The following is an 18,091-nucleotide window of genomic DNA, read 5'->3' on the forward strand; positions in this document are numbered from 1 at the left end:
GGACCAACGCCGGCTCCCTCGGCCTGAAGCAAGATGAAAGCCGCACCCCAGAATACTCAGAATGCCCACCTCCTTTCTATGTTTACTGTTCTATGCTCACATAAAGTCTGTTTTGCCAATATATAGGTACTGACAGTTCCTGATTTTTAACATTTATCTCCTTTTCATTTAGAGTATCAGGGTTCATACATGTGTGGCCTTTGCTGAGTCCTGAGCAGTGCTGAGTTTCTGGTTTGAACTGAGTATTGTTATTAATGCTGAATTCAGTAAATCTAGAGAGTAATTAAATTCTTTGTATTATATTAAGCACCCAAAATAAACAATGAACTAATATCATTTGAGTTTGTTTCTACTTCCTAAAATTACTGTCAGTTTACTAGGTAGATGTACCAATTTTCTTGGAATAATATTTCAAAATGTCTCTTCCACTTTAAACTGTCTCTTAATCAAGCCTGTTTCCCATTCCTATTAAGATGTTGCATTATAAAACTTTTACAACTTCTGTACTGGGCTGTGCCAACCACCATAATCTTTCAGAAAAGCCTTCTCGAAGTTGTTGACCCATTTTTGTGGATTAGTCTCACTCGGTTACAGATTATTTCTTTTGCTAAGCTTTTAATTATAACCTATTCTAAGAGCCCGGAACCTGTTGCATCATATTGGTTAGAGAATTTATTGATCTTGGTAAATACCCTAATCCATTGTCTATAATTGCTCATTTTATTTAAGCATCTTACAGGCGATGTTTTTAGACTTCTGAAACATTGTACCATGGAATAATATTGTAATAGTTTGAACAATGAACTATGCACTTTTGTGTGCATGCGTGTCTCTTAAATCATTTTCTTAAAAAGAACAACAGGAAGCAGGCTGATTGATTGTATTTTTTAAAAGTAGGAAGTCAGATATTTTAGTGCAAATTACATATCATTTCAAATACTTGAAAACAGTGAAGGTCAGTCAGGAAACCTCTGTTCAAAAATTTCCAGCATATGGATAATGTTCAACAGGATGTATGCTTGACTATGGAATCTTAATCTGTAATAATCAACATGAGAAAGATTGTTGATATGTTTTTGTGTTGTCTAGTCTGTTTGTGCCCTGGCTAGTCAGTGTCACGGATGTACCTTGAAGTTCAAGGTTACCAACAAATATAGTTCTGCCTTCCAGCACCAGGAAGCAACACTGATCTGTCTTCAGAAGTTGCTGTTGCAATAAGTTATCATTCAGGAGCTGAAAAGGACCTTTTGCTTGTTTATTTCATTGACTTGTTTAAGGAAGGAAGAGAAGTAAACAGTTATTACATTTAGCTCTTAGGACTTACAATAGCAGATGTAGGCTCCTTTAAAAATGCAGAATATTTGAATATATTCTGTAGCTCAGTTTACAGGACAATCTTATACATGTTTACTTGGAAGAAAGCCCCTTTGGATTTAGTAGGGCTTATACCTGGGCAGATGAGTATAGGATTGCAGTCATCAGTTGTAATCATTCATCTTGTTTTTATTTTGCTTGTAAGCCGCTCTGAGCCCGGCCTTGGCTGGGGAGGGCGGGGTATAAATAAAAAATTATTATTATTATTATTATCAGCTCCCATGTGTTTTTTGTTTTGCAGACATCAAGAGCTTAGAAAACTGTTTTTCTAAAGCCTACCTTTATAGGCCCCTCAGGCATATGTAGACTATTACTCTCAAAATATACACCTCTAAATAAAAATACACCCAATTATATTTATTTTATTTAATAAAGTGTCTATACTGTTTAATTGACAAAATATAAAGTTGTTTATATTCATGATTTTAATTAAATCAGTTGTGGCTTAAATTTTAAAAAAATGCATTTATAAGCATTTTTTTTATAAATATATAAAAAAATCTGAAGCTTATCTGTTTTGTTTGTGTACTGTGGTGGAGAACATCTACTCCCATGTACTATCAAATACTATATATGTAAGTAGTAGGAAGTGCCTTGCACTGCCTATAAAGTCAAAGAAACCAGAAAATATTGTGATTTTTATATGGATAGAGTAATTTGTGAGTTTTCGGGCTGCACGCAAACACACCAAGTGTGGGTATGCTAATGTTTAATTAGGTTTGGTCTGCTGTCTTGATTCTGCATGATAACTAGCATCCAAATATAGACAAAGAGGGTTCCATCTTGGCAACCGTCATGCCAAATTGAGCAATGATATTTTCAAAGCCAGCCGAATTGCCACTACTTGGAACTGTCACACCCAATTTGGCAAAGTCACATAAAACTGGCTGATAGTTTCTTCAGAGGTGTACAGATTAATGTAGTTTGGACATTTAACACCAAATTGGACAAAGTCATTTCGAAGTTGTGTTTCAGTCCACCATTTTGGTTCAATGGCAGCGAATGTTCCAAAGTCAATGAAAACCGCCACCCCCACATCAGGAATCTTCATGCCAGGTTTGGTAATCATATCTTAAGAGGCATCCAGACCTATAGAGAACAGACGGACAGACAAACCGCTTTCCAAAATAGTGGCTTTAGATAATCTGAACATAAGTAATTTTTAAAGACCATTGTAGCAGTGGTCAGAAGTGAAGAGTTAAATTACATGAACAACAACCCAGTCACAATCTGGCATCCAAAGTTTGTGAAACTGATCCCAATTGTCTGAATATATAACCCTCTACTCAGGCTTTGTGATTTAAAAAATAAAATACAATTTATCTTACCCTTCAACTGTCCCATTTTATCTGGGTCAACCACAGATTTAAAAGCTCTGCTAGCAAAAAACCCCACGGTCTAACAGTTCTACTTTTAAAGCAGCAGCCAGTTTGGTATTGGGCAGAATACATGTAGGTGTTAGCTGCAGCTGAAGTGGGCATGATTTGTACGACTTGTTGATCAGAGTTGTATATACATGGATATATTTCATCTATAGGGATGCAAAAAGCTGTAATTTTTGGTAATTGTAAAAGTTCTGTCGAAAGCAAAGAAACTGTCAAAATTTGCATGATGCATTTATTTATGTAGAAAATAAAGGAAGTTATACTAGTGATCAGCACACTTTCAGTGTTTTAATACCGTACATGCTTTCTTTTAAAAAAATGTGTAGTGTTGTAGGGATTGTTTGGCTTTCACATACTCTGTCGTCTTTGAACTCTGTAAAATGTTGGCTTCTAAATAGTAACATGTTCAGTGTGTGGTTTTTGTTTTTTTGCAATGTCACCAAGTGATGAAGGCGAAATTGATGAACTCCAGATCTTGTACAGCTGAAACCATATACTCAAGCCCTTCATTAGTTTAAATGAAAAACTTATGGAACATATTTACTTGCTTCCAAGAACAAATTCCTGCAGGTAGAAAAATGCTTACTCACCCCAACTGCAATTTTGAGTTACAGAGGAAGCTACTTGCAGAATGTGATATATCATGAGCCTGCCTTATGAGCTGTAAAACCTCTAGAAAGAAAATTAAGGAATGACTGAATCTGAAAGTTTGTGGTTGCCATTGATTCACTTATTTTACTCACATTTAGGGTAGGCTCCTCAGCACTTCTGCTACACCTCCACCTGCAGAACTGCAGCCTGTTTGAGAGCCAGAAGATTTAGCCATCTAGCTCTACTTGTAAAGAGCAAGAATTTGCCCCAGCTATGGCAGGTTTCGGGGGGGGGGGAGCCTACTCATTTGGAGGTGGTAGGCCACTAATTTCGGACCAGGATGTATTTAGGGCAAGGGCATGCACCCATCCACTCCGAGTTGTGGATAGGCTTTTTTCTAGGTGAGAGATTGGAGTAACCAGAGTGGGGGTGCAGAATGTGAGCTAACAGACTTCCAAGTGAGAAGAGGAATGCTGGGGAGCTGTATCTGTATTGAGAGTACTGAATGCAGCTCACAAATGTATATCCAGTGCAATTGGTTGGTATTTGGTGATTTTGCTACTGTGTATTGCTTTGATTGCTGTATATCATGCCCACCTCTCTCTACCAGAACCATTTTTTTCTGCATAGCCTTTGGTTTCTCTGCTCACTTGTAATGGCATTTGTGCTCATTCTTCACTTCCTTTTCTGGTCTTCCCTTCCCTCAATTGTTTCTTCACTGTCTATTTTAGATCATATGTTTCTTGGGTGCAAGGACCTATCTATGCTGCCCATATAGCTCTTTTAAATTATCTTTGGCACTGATAAGTGTGGCTGGCATAAACAGAATTATTATAATTATCTGTTTATTTAAACATCACCAGAGTGCATTATAATAGAAATAAGATCTGTTGAAGCAATGTATGTCTTCTAATTCAACCCTGTGCATAAGAATGATTTTAAAGGGAAAATGTTGATCTGGGTTAATAGTCTCTTGAGCAGCTAAAGCATTAGAAGTAAACCATTTCTTTCAAACCCTTTCATTTGTCATAATCTTTTGCCATGCATTGCTGTCACGTAATTAAAAAAAAAACAAACTTTCCCCCACTGCTTGCTTTTGCTCCTTTCAGTAAAATAGTTTTTGCATACTGCAAGAGAAAAAACAGGGGAAACAACAGGTCAGGGGCTATTTCCTGCATACCAGGGGAGGTGGTGGAGAATGACACCCAAAGTATGCAAGAAACTTGTGGGTTAAAAAAGCACATACTACTTCCCTCAAATCTCCAGAAATCCCATGTTGCCATCATGCTGACAGTCAGTATCAGCTCTAGTAGAGAATGTAGGCAGAGGTCCTCAGCCAGTGAGGACTGACAAGCTGACTGACAAGTCAGCTGCTTCTGTTTAGCCTGCGGTCCCAAGAAGATAGAAGCTGCCCCATGTAAGGCATTTAGCTTTCCTCAAGCCCAGTTGTTTTAGGCTGTGTGAGTGACTGACTGCACAATTTACAGTTTCAATGATGGGGAGCGGGGGAATTCTCTTCATAGAATCATAAGATTGCAGAGTTGGAAAGGACCACGAAGGCCATCTAGTTCAACCCCCTGCAATGCAGGAATCCTGCCCACAGCTGTCCCTGGGTCAGCTCAAACCACCAACCTTCTGGTTAACAGCTAAATGCACTGGGATATACACAGGGATGTGCACCGAAGAGCAGAATTTTTCTCTCCAAATTTAGACCCCTTAAAGTTGCAGGCACTGTAGGGGGAGGGTGGAATCTGCAGAAATTGTCTCCCAATAGCAGGAGTATCACATGGGTGAAATTCCTCTCCAGTGATGCTCTTGCCAGTGGGAATAAAGTCTGAATTCCAAGCCATAGCATTGTAGTACTTGTAAGCATTTTAATCTATAAATGGATCCTTAAAAGGTCATTGACACTTAAGACCTAAGCAGGTTATTGCAAGTAATTTTGCAAAAACTTATGTGACGTTAGTACATTAGTTAGTTAGTTATTAAATTTGTATACCACCCCCCATCCGCAGATCTTAGGGCAGTTCACAATATATAAAACCACAAAATATATAGTAAAAATAAGAACAACAAACCAATAATCCCACATAAAATATCTTCAGAATTCCGTCGTCGAGGAAGTGTTTCCAAATATGATGGCACCTAACAGCTACCACATGTTGCAAGTTATGCACTTCACTCTCACCGCAACTTGCAGTTTCTAAAAATAAAACAAATCTAGCACATAACGTAGTAGTACATTCTTTAACAGGGCAGGCCCAAAACATTTTGCTGCCTGAGGCAAAGGACAATATGTGTTTCTTCCTCCCCACCCACCCTCCTGTACAGCAGCAGACTGGACTGACAATTGAAACTTACTTCAAGGCTAACAATTCAATAATGTCCTCCTTGTGCAGCTGGCTAGTTTAGAGGGTGTATGACATGCATGTAGCACACATAGCTCCAATCTGCAGCAGAGGAGGATGGGTGGGGGGCAGGCTTAGGAGGAGTGACTGAGCAAGGTGCCTAAAACAAGCTGCTGCTTGAGATCTTTGCCTCCCTTTTCCAAATAGTAGGGCTGGCCCCCGGGCATTAAAATGTTTAGACATTGCATTGGTATACTGTTTATGTCTGGAATAAGTTATTGTCTGTCTTTTTTTGGTACCATTTGATTCATTAACTCAATTAATGCGAGAGTTGTTTAGATTTTACAGCCAGCTAATCTTTTACAGTCGCTTGCATAACCTGTGTTGGCTTCTGTTCAGACTTAAAACTTTCAGTTTATACTTTACAGATAACTTCTAGTAGACATTTTCTGTTCTTCCGCTGACAACAACAACCTAATGTATTCAGAGACCCGTTATGTAAAGGTTGATACATTAAGCTTGGTTGATAAGTTAACCACTTGTACAAAATGCCATTTCAGGTCACTATTGAGCACTGTTAGGAAAATAGGATCAAATATCCTGAAAGACATCTAACACAAAATATTCCAACCATAGGGAAATAATCATAGAGGAGCGGGCCAGCCTTAAAATAAAAGAAACAAACAAACAAAACTTGAGTATCATGGAAAAGAGAAAATCCCCAAGATGTAGCACATTATATTCTTACCACAGATTTTCCTAAAGTGACTCCAAAAATGTTAGTTACTTCATTTTAACTTTTATTTGGCAGTGCATTTCTATCTCCTAAAATTTGTGTTTTTTTTATAAAGGAATTCAAAATGTGCTGAGTCTGTTCTGCGCAGTTCTTACAGAAAATAAGGTCCTCTTTCATTCTGCAAGTTTCCAAAGACTGAGCGATGCCAGTAGAGCGCTTGAATCTTTAATGTTTCCTCTCAAATATAGGTAAGCTCTTTTGTGCAACTCTTGGCATTGAGGAACACCAAATCCATATTGGTGTGAGTTTTTCACATGGACTCCCTCTAATTAGATATTAGACATTTTTACAGAAGATTATGTTACTGCATGCAACTCATTCAACTTATTTCCTTTTAATACATTTCAAAGCATTGAGATCTATTCTCATCTAATAGTTAGCATCAGAACTGAAATTCAGAAATTCAAAATTAGAATCCTAATTGAAAAACGTATTTTCAGATATATTGTTCAAAAGAGGTTGGTAGCTGTATCAGGTTATATTCATACATTTTGTTACATGGAAAACAGTAAAATGCATTATATTTTGCAGTCAAAAGCCAAATTAACAACAGTGTTTAAAGAATGTAATACTCAAAATTTCTAAGATTTTGAACTCCAGAAATACAAGCTTATATTAGATTCTCATGTAATCTGGTTTAAAGCCAATGTAGACCTTAGCACATTGGGGAAACTTGGTGTGCTGAAAATGCTTAAACATATTTCAACTTTCACTGGTTGTCTCTCTCTGCCTCCCAGTTCCAGGAAGGGTTGGTCTTATTTTAAATCTGTTATTTTAAATCTGTTCAGATCTATCTGAAGTGGACAGACACTATCGTGGTTAGTGTGTTGGTGTTACACTCATACTGTGTTTCCAAAGGGGTAGCTCTGTTAGTCTGCTGCAGCAAAAACAACAAGAGCCTCATTGCACTCTTGAAGGCTCACAAAATTTATTACAACTTAATCCTTCATGGACTACAATCCACTTTATCAGATGCAACTTTATCAGATTTTATTATTTGTGCATAACAACATTCATAGCTGGAGTGCCCACAATATGCTTCAGCAACATCCTAGATTTGTGGCTGTGGGAACACCCAGGGTGATAACTAACTACTTATGAAGGCCATGAACCTCGTCTAGGTACAACTTATTACCATTAACAGATCTTCAGAATTCCTTCTGCTTAAATAAGCATAAATTATTTGCCTAGTTTGTATTGTTAATTTTCACATTAGTAGACTGTACATTATTGAAATAACTTTTATATTCCATAATTGTTTAAAATATATTTACATAGGGTTATCTGTAAAATACAGATTTAACTAGTGAACTGACAGTCATTTTAAATGAATACTTGCTGTCTAAATATTGATAATCCAAAAATCAGATTTTTCTATCTGTAACTCATGGATAAATAATATTGGGGTGGGAAGTAATTTTTAAATGGTTGAGTCAAGTGATTAAATGGTTGAGTCAAGTGATTCTGTAGATAAATGTGTGTTTGCTGCTATAGTGCAAATAGTGTGTGATTTAAAAAAAAATATTTAAAAGGTGTATATATGGGAAATGGTAAGTATAAGAAAGCTACTTCATGTAATATGTTATGTTCAACAAGTTGCTACAGTTTTCCCCTTCACTTTTCCCCCAGTTACCCATACATTCCAATTCTCCCTGCACAGCTGCTTGAAGTTCTCAGCTCACCCACACCCTTTATTATTGGTGTGCATTCTGTCTTCCGTAACGAGATTCATGAACTTGTGAGTATATTCAACCAAGTTTTATCCCTGCTTACGTTGCCATACAGAGAAATTATTGAGCATAAAATTCAGGTAGATCATCTTCATAATAAAAAGAACTGTAACAAGCAAGTGGATAAAGCAAATTAACGACATAAAATGGTTTTAAATGTATTGTTAGTCATCCCATAAACAAACATAAATGTATTCAAATACAAAATAGAAGAACACAAAAGATGGTTTACTATTTAACATTTATCATCCATTTTTTTAGATAATGCACATATTTATTTGTTGCAGCACAGTGGTACCTCGGGTTACATATGCTTCAGGTTACATACGCTTCAGGTTACATACGCTTCAGGTTACATATGCTTCAGGTTACAGACTCCGTTAACCCAGAAATAGTACCTTGGGTTAAGAACTTTGCTTCAGGATGAGAACAGAAATCGTTCTCCGGTGGCATGGCAGCAGCAGGAGGCCCCATTAGCTAAAGTGGTGCTTCAGGTTAAGAACAGTTTCAGGTTAAGAATGGACCTCCAGAACGAATTAAGTACTTAACCCGAGGTACCACTGTACGCAACATCTTGGTAGATCCTTTCCCTCTTGTGAAATAGAGAAAAGGAGATATTTATTCTATGATAAATACTTAACATTTTTTATCTGCTGCCTGTTTTTTTAAAACATGTCTGTCAATAATAATGTTTTAGTTGATTTAATCAATCCGTTGAGTACATGCTGCAGTTCTATTCAATATCAACACTTCAACTGTGCCCCTAGTAGTGCACTGTTTATCAGGATACAGGTTTCCATATTTTGCTTCTAATACATCATCAAAACTGTGGTTTGTTACAGGTGGTGTTCTTATTTACTCTAGGTACAGGTCCATGCAGGAGTGAGTTAGGCATGGGTTCAGGTTTCAGCAAAGCAATTTCAGGTTACAATGAGGCAAAGTTAAGCCAAGCCAAGTTCAGGTTCCAACGATGCATGTTCAGACAAAACAAGTTAGCACCCTGGATAGCTCCATGTGCACCTCTGGCTGAAGCATCAGAGGAAGAAGCTCAAATTATGTTGCTTCAACAGCAAGTAAACCCACAGTGAGCCTTCAGTAGAGCTCTAGCTCTGTGACTAGCCCCCACCCCACCAGATGAGCAAAGCTTCTTCAGTTAAAAGGGCCTAGCCTGCTTTTACAGTCATTGACTTCATTGCAGCAGATTTTGGGGGGGGGATTTCTGGGTTGGGGTCATTTGAAAGCAGCTAAGAGTTGCTGGCAAAACAGGCTTCTCTTACACCTGGGCTTTCATGGATGTGGGGATGTCTAGGTCTGTTTTCAGTGTAGTTCCCTCTCACCTGCTGATGCTCCTTGTGAATTCATGACCTCATCCCCTGAAATAGGGAGTAAGAACCAGAGGTCACAACACAGTTGTCAAGAGGCATCCCATGAGATTTTTTTAAAAAATATTTCAATTGTGTTCATATCCATCATGTGAAATTTCATATAACATTTTCATTCATTTGCCATTGTCTTTCAGTTAGATGTAATTATAGCAGATCTGGATGGTGGTACAATTAAAATTCCCGAATGTATTCATCTCTCCCAGCTCCCCGAACCACTACTCCACCAGACTCAAACTGCCCTCTCTCTAGTAAGTATAATTTCCAATATTACCCTTTAATGCATCACTTTTGTTTTCTCAGTTTGTTAACAAATAACATAAAGAGGCAAATATTTCATACTAATATGCTAGACCACCATAGACCAAGCATAAAAACAAAGCAAGAATCACCAGGAAATTGTAAAGGAAACATTTATTTGTTTTATACCCCTTGTTACATACATCTTCAACTCTGTCTGTCCTGTTTCCCCCTTTACAGACTTAAAAGACCAATAGTTGCTTTATTGTTGAGAGTTGCTTATTGTTGAGCTATAATTATTTTCTTACTGGGCATTGCTTGATATATTTTTTAGAGTCTTTTTGTCTGTTCAGTCTCATAGGAGGGGGGAGGTAAGGATCTAAATGGGATGCAAGCCTTTGCTGTCAGGCTTAATATGAAATATGTTTGTGGAAGGGTCTATATTAAGAAAAATAAACTTAGGAAAATGTTGCCAACATAGTGCTTCCTTTGAATTTTTGTTCTTTAAAATTGTAGGTTTTACATCCAGATTTGGAAACAGCAGATTATGCATTTCCTCCTCCTCGAACAGCTCTGTCACATTCCAAAATGTTGGTAAGACCCAGTATTTCTAGCTTTGTAATAAACAGAAAAAATAATGCTTTTCCTGAAATGAAGGTTTTCCTTTTACTGTATTCTTCATAAATACTTTATAATTATTACATTTTTTCATAATTTCATTTTAACATTATTATTTTTACAATTGCTGTTAAATTGAAAGGCACTATCTGACAAGGCAATGTATCCAACCAAGTTCTACTCAGAGTAGACACATAGTAATTAATGGTCATCATACCAATTAATTTCAGTGCGTCTACTCTACATAGGACTAGCATCCTATATCTTTATACTGGTTTATGAGGTTATACAGTACCTCATCAGTGTCCTCTGATGTAAGCCCGCATTGTACTTTTTATCGTTGAAATTTAGCACTAATGCAAATTCAGAATACCACTTACACACAATACTGCATTTTTAATGGAAAACTAATAAGAATCAAAGAGTGATAGAGTCGGAAGGGACTCTGAGAGCCATCTAGTCCAACCCCCTGCAGTGCAGGAATCTCAACATGCAGATTTGTGCTCTTCTTCTTCCTGGGTTGATTACTGATGATAGATCCTTCTGGCAGCCAAACTGCTGCTCATACAGATAATCTGGACTTCCCACCTGCTTGGGCACCACTTACTTTCTTGATGTGCAAAGGGATGAAGCAGGAGAATCAGAGAACAAGACAGAGCTCAGGAGACTGATTGGAATCATCATGTTTCCTTATCCTTAAATGTCAGGTAGATTTAATACCTCAGAAGGTATGAGTAACAAAGCCCAGGCATTGTTAGTATTACTCTTTGTGATGCCATCCATTCTGGCAAGAAGCTGTCCAGAAGTAGAAATAGGTTAAATTCTGGTTTAGGCTAAGCTTGGAACATTTTTATTCCTAAATGAAAGGTAAATCTTTCACCTTTCAAGACCTAATGAAAGATCTTTCTAAAATGTACTTTAGATGTTAAACTTCACTACAAAGATGTCACACTCTGACTGTTGTTTTTTATTGGGCCATTGGAGTTCATATGAAAGGATTTTATACTTTTACACTTGACCATACCAGTTGCGCCTCTTGGTATGTTACGCCTAAAGACAGAGGAAGCATTTTTCTGTTAGTTTGTGTTTAATAGGAGATAGTTGCACTCAACTTGCTTGTCTTTTCACAGGATAAAGAAGTGCGAGGTGTCTTTCTTAGGTTATTTGCACAGCTTTTCCAAGGATATAGATCTTGTCTTCAGCTAATCAGGATTCATTCAGAACCTGTCATAAACTTTCACAAGGTAAAAGCAAAGCTAAGTTATCAGCTTCTAGATGATCATGCATTTTTTGTTTGTTTTTAAGAGGTTAAAAAAGTCTTAGAATTATTAGTGCAGCAGTTGTCTTGCATAGGTCAGTGATGTGGTTTGATACTCCACTGTAGATTAGTTTGCTGAATCCTGATATGTTTTTTTCTGCATGCCAATGATAATTACAATGATACTTTAGCCTACAGATAGCAGTTAAACTAAAAAATGAAATGGTGATGACTTTGTCTACCCCTTTGCTCTTTAAAGCAACAGTTGTACACTCATTAAACTCCAACATATTAACATGCACCATCCAATTGATAACAATGTGCAACTAGCAGAGATTAGGAGTGAATAATGTGTATTATATTAAATGTTAATTCACAATTCAGTGAATAGTTTTGTAAAATAATCCAGATGGCTCCAGCAAGTGAGCCAAAATAAGGAAGAATAAACAAGCTAGCATTTCCTAGCCTACTTGACCATTGGGGGGGATTTTTTTGACCTCAACTGGACATTGAGCATGAAGCAAAACTCATCTGCCAAGTTGTTTTTCCAACAGACTTTCCCCCTGACCTTCTATAGCACAAGTCTGCCCCATCCACATTCCATCTTTACTTGTCCTATTGCATGCTCCAATGCCCCAGAAGAAGGGGAAGGGGGCCATCATATTAGGTCGTTCAAAAAACCCCTCAAATAGTACCAAGATTGAAAACGCTCATGTTTGTATCATCACCTAATTTTGCTTTAGTACTAGTTAGTTGTTGTTTTTTACCCCATAGCTGTTAAATGCATTTAATATGTAACTTTTACCTTGCATAATTTTGTTTGCTGAAAGAAAACAGAGTTCTGAATGCATTCCAAACATATTTGGAATGAGAATGTGTGTGTTGATGGAAAATTTTCTGTTTACAGTAACCTTGATGCTATGCAAGTTCACTGTTTGGTTTTATAAAAAGCGTTAGGCGCTCATTCTTTGCTTTTGTATCTTACTTTCTATTGCAACCATCTTTTTGTGTTTGCTTGTTTTGACTCTTAAGTACAATGATATGAAAAAATGTGTTTACATGGTTAACATTTACTTGTTTCCGCAGGCAGCCTTCTTGGGCCAGAGAGGCTTGATTGAGAATGATTTTCTTACCAAAATCCTGAATGGAATGGCATTTGCTGGTTTTGTATCAGAGAGAGGTCCTCCTTACAGATCCTGTGATCTCTTTGATGAGGTAGAAACATTTTAAAAGAAATATGAAAGTGAGAGAAAATATTCATACTTAAATTTCTGTAACAATTTTTTCTGTCATAAAAATAATGCTTTTGTCACATTATTTGTGTATTACATTTATACCACACCTTTACTCCAATGGCATACATGGTTCTCCCCTCCCCCTCCATTTTTTATCCCCATGGCAATTCTGTCAGGTAGGCTGGGCAGTGACTAGCCCAAGGTTCATGGCTGTGTGTGGATTTGAACCCTAGTCTCCCAAGTTCCAGTGCTCTAACCACTACACCACACTGGTTTCCCATTATGAAATATATCATTGTGAAAAATTATGCAATGAATTACCTCTGAAGCACTCCTTTTGTGTAGTCATTACATTTTTTCCTGCAAATAATTTCACTGGAAACTATTTTTTCTGCTGAATGCATTTGTTTTTTTAAGAAAATGATTTTAAGTTCTTAAAAAAAGGTGTGGAACCAGTGGGAATATTCCCAGGCATAATGAATGCATGAGAACATATTGCAAGTTCTGTTGTAATAAATAAAAAGTGACTACTGCATGTTACAGACAGTTTAGAATCTTTAAAAATTGCAATGGCAATATTATAACATGGTTTTACATACTCCTACAAATCTTTCTGTATGACATTTATGAGAGTTTGTTAATGCAGAGAAGAAATAGGAATGGGCAAATGTTGCTTTTAAAATAAAACAGTTGGGTTTTCATAACTGGCATGACTAGTGAAATTTAATGAATAATAATAATACTATTGCTTAGCATATTAAATGTGCTATATAAATTGACAGTTGTCAATATTATTTTAAAGAACTGTACTACCAGATTAGAAATGGTTTATCAAATATAATATCCTACTTCTGGAGTCTGTTTCCGCAAAAGTGAAATTAGAGATGTTGCACGATGTTCGCAATATGATGGGACAGACTTGTCTTTTCATTAGAGGAGTGTTGGTTTCAAATTCATGACTGGGCAATAAACCAGCATATATGAATCCTGGGAAACGCGAGTGCATGCAGAAGGTGTTTCAGTGGACAACAATAAAAAGTACCATATAATGTAACATACAAGTCCTTTCTTGGATTGAAGAGTGCCATGTCAAACTCAAAGTCTGGTTCATGAATGTCCAAAATGGACGACTCAGACTGACCAAGCCTCTATTTGTGTAGACTAGTGGGGCTGAGCCAGTCTTCTGCCAGCGGCTGCTTCTGGTTTGGGGTCCTTGGCAGCAGGACTGTTTCTCAGAGTCTTCATTATACTAAACTTTATTTTAGATCCTGAAAAGAGTTACTTTACTCTCCAGAAAATAGTTAATTTTTTTCAACTAAAACCTTTTTTCCCTTTAAGTTGGTAGCATTTGAAGTAGAGAGAATTAAATCTGAGGAAAGCAATTCATCAAAAATGTTAAAGCATGTCAGAGAACTTGCAGACCAGCTGTTCAAAAATGTAAGTACAAAGCATTCACATATTATAATGCCACTGAATAATGTTTCACTTCAAATTATTGAAGCTGTAGAAATTTAAATAGGAATCATTGAAGCAGTGGAAATTTAAATAGAATTAGCCTTGAATGTATGTTGAAGCTATACATATAGTTACTGTATTTTTCGCTCTATAGGGCGCACCTGACCATAGGGAGCACCTAGTTTTCAGGGGGGGAAATCAAGGAAAAAATATGATTCCCCCCCCCCAACTCTGGGAGCAGCGGACAGGCTGCACGCAGCCTGTGCACTTCTCCCAGACCTCCCTGTTATTGCGGGAGGTGGGGGAATTCCCCCATCTCCCGCAAAAGCCCACAGGAGGGAGAAGGGACTGACTCGGCCAGTCAGTCCCTTCTCCCTCCTTGGGGAAAAGCCCCCAAGAGCGGCACACTCTTTAAAGGCTGCGCGGCTCCTGCGGGCTTCTCTACAAGGTGGGGGAATTCCCCCACCTCGTAGAAAAGCCTGCAGAAGCCCGCAGCCTTTAAAGAGCGTGCGGCTTTTGTGTGCTTTTGCAGGAGGTGGGGGAATTCCCCCATCTCCCACAAAAGCCCACAGGAGCTGCACACCCTTTAAAGAGCGTGCGGCTCCTGCGAGCTTTTCAACCGAGCTTGTGGGGCTGGCGGTGGGGGGAAGCGCTGCTTTCCTCCACCGCCAGCCTCAAAGACCAGACTCTCCTGGCTACAGCGAAAGCAACGCGAAGCCTCCGGAGCGCAGGCTTCAGAGGCTTCGCGTTGCTATTGCTGAAGCCAGGGAGCCTGCATTCACTCCATAGGACGCACACACATTTCCCCTTCATTTTTGGAGGGGAAAAAGTGCGTCCTATAGAGCGAAAAATACGGTACTTGTTTGTATAACTTAACTGCAATGATTATTGCATTTGGAGACCCATTTACACTGAATCTAACTCAAGGTATCTTTTCTTAATATTAGTTGAAATATGCCACTTACTTTTAAGTTGTGTCAGATACGCAACAACCAAAACCATGCCCAGAAATGGGAGCCATATAGATAGAGTAAGATAAAACTAGTCCCCTTACTTGTGTATCTGTGGCTTCTACTTTCTTGCTTGGAACAATAGTTTCTGCTTGACTTTACTAACCAGAGCCAATGCCATTTTTGAGCAACCCTAGAACTACTTCAATACTGAAAGTATGACAGCTATTGTTGTTCTGTGTGTCAACGGAGCAGATGTATTGTGATCTGTAGGATATCATTATTGTTACATTTATGTTTCTGGAGACTTTCCAGCCGAGGTGTGTGTATGTGGATGAGACAAAGGCTCATCATTATTTTTGTTAAGCTCTGGGTTCCCAACAATGGAAAATGGGAATAAACCTTCATTAACACCATATTTTCTACCATACCACTGAATTTCTGATAGCTAGAATTGTGCCATTTGTGATTAAAATCTGAGAGAGGGAGAAGATGTCTGGGGACAGCCTCAGAATGGCCATTGCATGTTCCTATGAGTTTAATTATTGTGCTGTTTTGGGGAAAGTGTTGCTTTAGTGTGAGACTGAATGACTTCTTTACAGAATCACTTATGATGAGATTACTCATGTAAACAAAATTAAAACAGAAGCAGTGTGTTAAATTAAGGCCAAAATCAAATGATGGAAAAGGACAAGTGAGATGAGTGGCTGTATAAACAATATTGTAGAGATAGTGTGTGTCAAAGATTTGTTGCAAGCACACATGGAAAAGTGAAAAAGGAGGTGAGGTTAAAATCCCCTGTGAGAGCTTTTCTGTGTAAATAAGCTTGAAATGAGGCTTATAATTTAAATAAACACTGTCTGAAAGAACAGTTAAGTGTTATTGTATGCCCAGCTGATGTGATGTTCTGGGTTCAATGTATTGTGATTGTATTTTAGCACTAAAATTTTAAATCAACACTGTTATAAAAATAGTTTGTGTGAATTTATGTTATTGTTGTGAACCACATAAAAGTTGTAGGGAGTGAGAACAGAAATGTTTTGCTATAGCATAAAGACTATAGGACTACCCACAGTTCATATACTGCAGCATAAAAACACAGTGTACATACTTTTACATTGTATAATTTTTGCTTTGTGAACTAGTATTAATCATTTTGGAAAATTGCATGTGCTGTATAGAAGAGGATTGGATTGCACATCTATTCAGTTTCAGAATTATACAAGCTTAGCCTTGTCTTACAACTTTGTTTTTTGTTTTTAAAGGTTGATCTTATAAAAATGAACATTGAAAAATTACAGTTACATGAATTTGTGATGGAGCATTAGTCATTTTAAAATTCTACACAAAGACAGTGCATAAAGTTTTATTACTTTCCAATAAGCTACAAACTTGGTGTTTTTGAAACACAAAAGAATACTTTGGGCTCAATCCAAAGTGAAGCACATTCAAATGGAGCACTTTAATTTATTTTATGTGTTATGCACATGCTTAAATCAAACGTGCTTAAGTTTTTACTAGTGAAGGCTTGATACTCCTCTTAGGGTTACACAATCACTTCCACGCTTTTGCTAAGTGAAATAATATGTCAAATAAGTCTTTTATTGGTTTAGATACCAAGATGATACTCTGTATTGTTATAAAATATTGATAGAAAGTACTGAATACCTTAATTCAAGTAGTGTTTATTTTAATTCAGGAGAATCCAAATCCTCACATGGCATTCCAGAAAGTTCCACGACCTACGGAAGGATCTCACCTGCGAGTTCATGTACTTCCTTTCCCCAAGATTAATGAGAATCATGTTCAGGATCTAATGCAGGAAAGTTTGGTTAAGAACCAAAGTGCACCACCTGCTTCTCGTGTGGAAAGGAAATGTGTTGTTCCTGCTGGCCCACCTGTTGGTAAGAGAAGCCACCCTATGTTTAATTCTGCTGTAACAATTTCTCCTGACAGGATAAATGTGGATATTTTCATACGTTTTCCCACATTGATTCACAGTGATGTGGGTTTCACAGTTAAGAAGGGAGTAACACTTTAGCCATCGAAATAAACCACTGACTTGTTTAATGATAAGAATAAAGTTGTCATTAACAGTAGTCCTATCTTTAGATATCTATGAGTTCTTATGGTTGTGGAATATATTTTGATGTGATGGGAAGTAGCAGCTTTAAGAAAATAGATAAGTGTACTCTGTGGTATCAAAATAAATATTTCTGTGTTCATATTAGTTTGTTGAATAGGTCTGTGTCCTACCCTCCTCTGAGGTGCTTAGATCCTCCCACCCAACGTACAAGAGCTGACAGTTATTCTATTAAAGCACGGAAGTATTCGCTACATAGCCTATCGTGTGTGCAGGGTTCTGCATTGCTAATGGATTCCCCACTGCCATAATAGCTATACCAGTTAGCCAGCCATCTTTTCTATTTGGCCTTACCATCATCAGTGCATTAACTAACTTGAGTCATTATTACATATTAGACTGTTTTCAGCAGTTGAGGACTGCCTTCTTGACAATTTGGGTAATACGGTGGTTGAAATAAGGGTGCCTACTTTGGCATGGGCCCTGAGCTGTTCATTTGGGGCCATGTGTCATGCTGGATTTCTAATGGTAAGACACAGTTTTCTCTGCTAGGGGAATCCCCAGGGTGCCATTGTTTTCAAAAAGCCAATGGCATTTCTCATTATTTGCCCTGGCTTGGCCCCCAAATCCCTTTTAATTCTCCACT

At 37.7% G+C, this 18,091-nt stretch overlaps 1 protein-coding gene across 2 annotated transcripts in view; it reads left to right on the forward strand.

Annotated features, from left to right (window-relative positions):
- The window catches only part of SBF2 (SET binding factor 2), a 221,121-nt gene that overhangs the window by 123,740 nt on the left and 79,290 nt on the right, over positions 1–18,091 (forward strand). For both annotated transcript variants that reach the window (XM_079965647.1, XM_079965648.1), the window contains exons 7-14: positions 6,550–6,682; positions 8,124–8,232; positions 9,744–9,857; positions 10,363–10,440; positions 11,595–11,708; positions 12,809–12,937; positions 14,296–14,394; positions 17,062–17,266. In XM_079965647.1, the coding sequence (XP_079821773.1) occupies positions 6,550–6,682; positions 8,124–8,232; positions 9,744–9,857; positions 10,363–10,440; positions 11,595–11,708; positions 12,809–12,937; positions 14,296–14,394; positions 17,062–17,266 (981 nt within the window). The remainder of the gene's footprint in view (positions 1–6,549; positions 6,683–8,123; positions 8,233–9,743; positions 9,858–10,362; positions 10,441–11,594; positions 11,709–12,808; positions 12,938–14,295; positions 14,395–17,061; positions 17,267–18,091) is intronic.

Source organism: Podarcis cretensis (genome assembly GCF_951804945.1).
Source record: "Podarcis cretensis genome assembly, chromosome: 1".
Taxonomy (NCBI): Eukaryota; Metazoa; Chordata; class Lepidosauria; order Squamata; family Lacertidae; genus Podarcis; species Podarcis cretensis.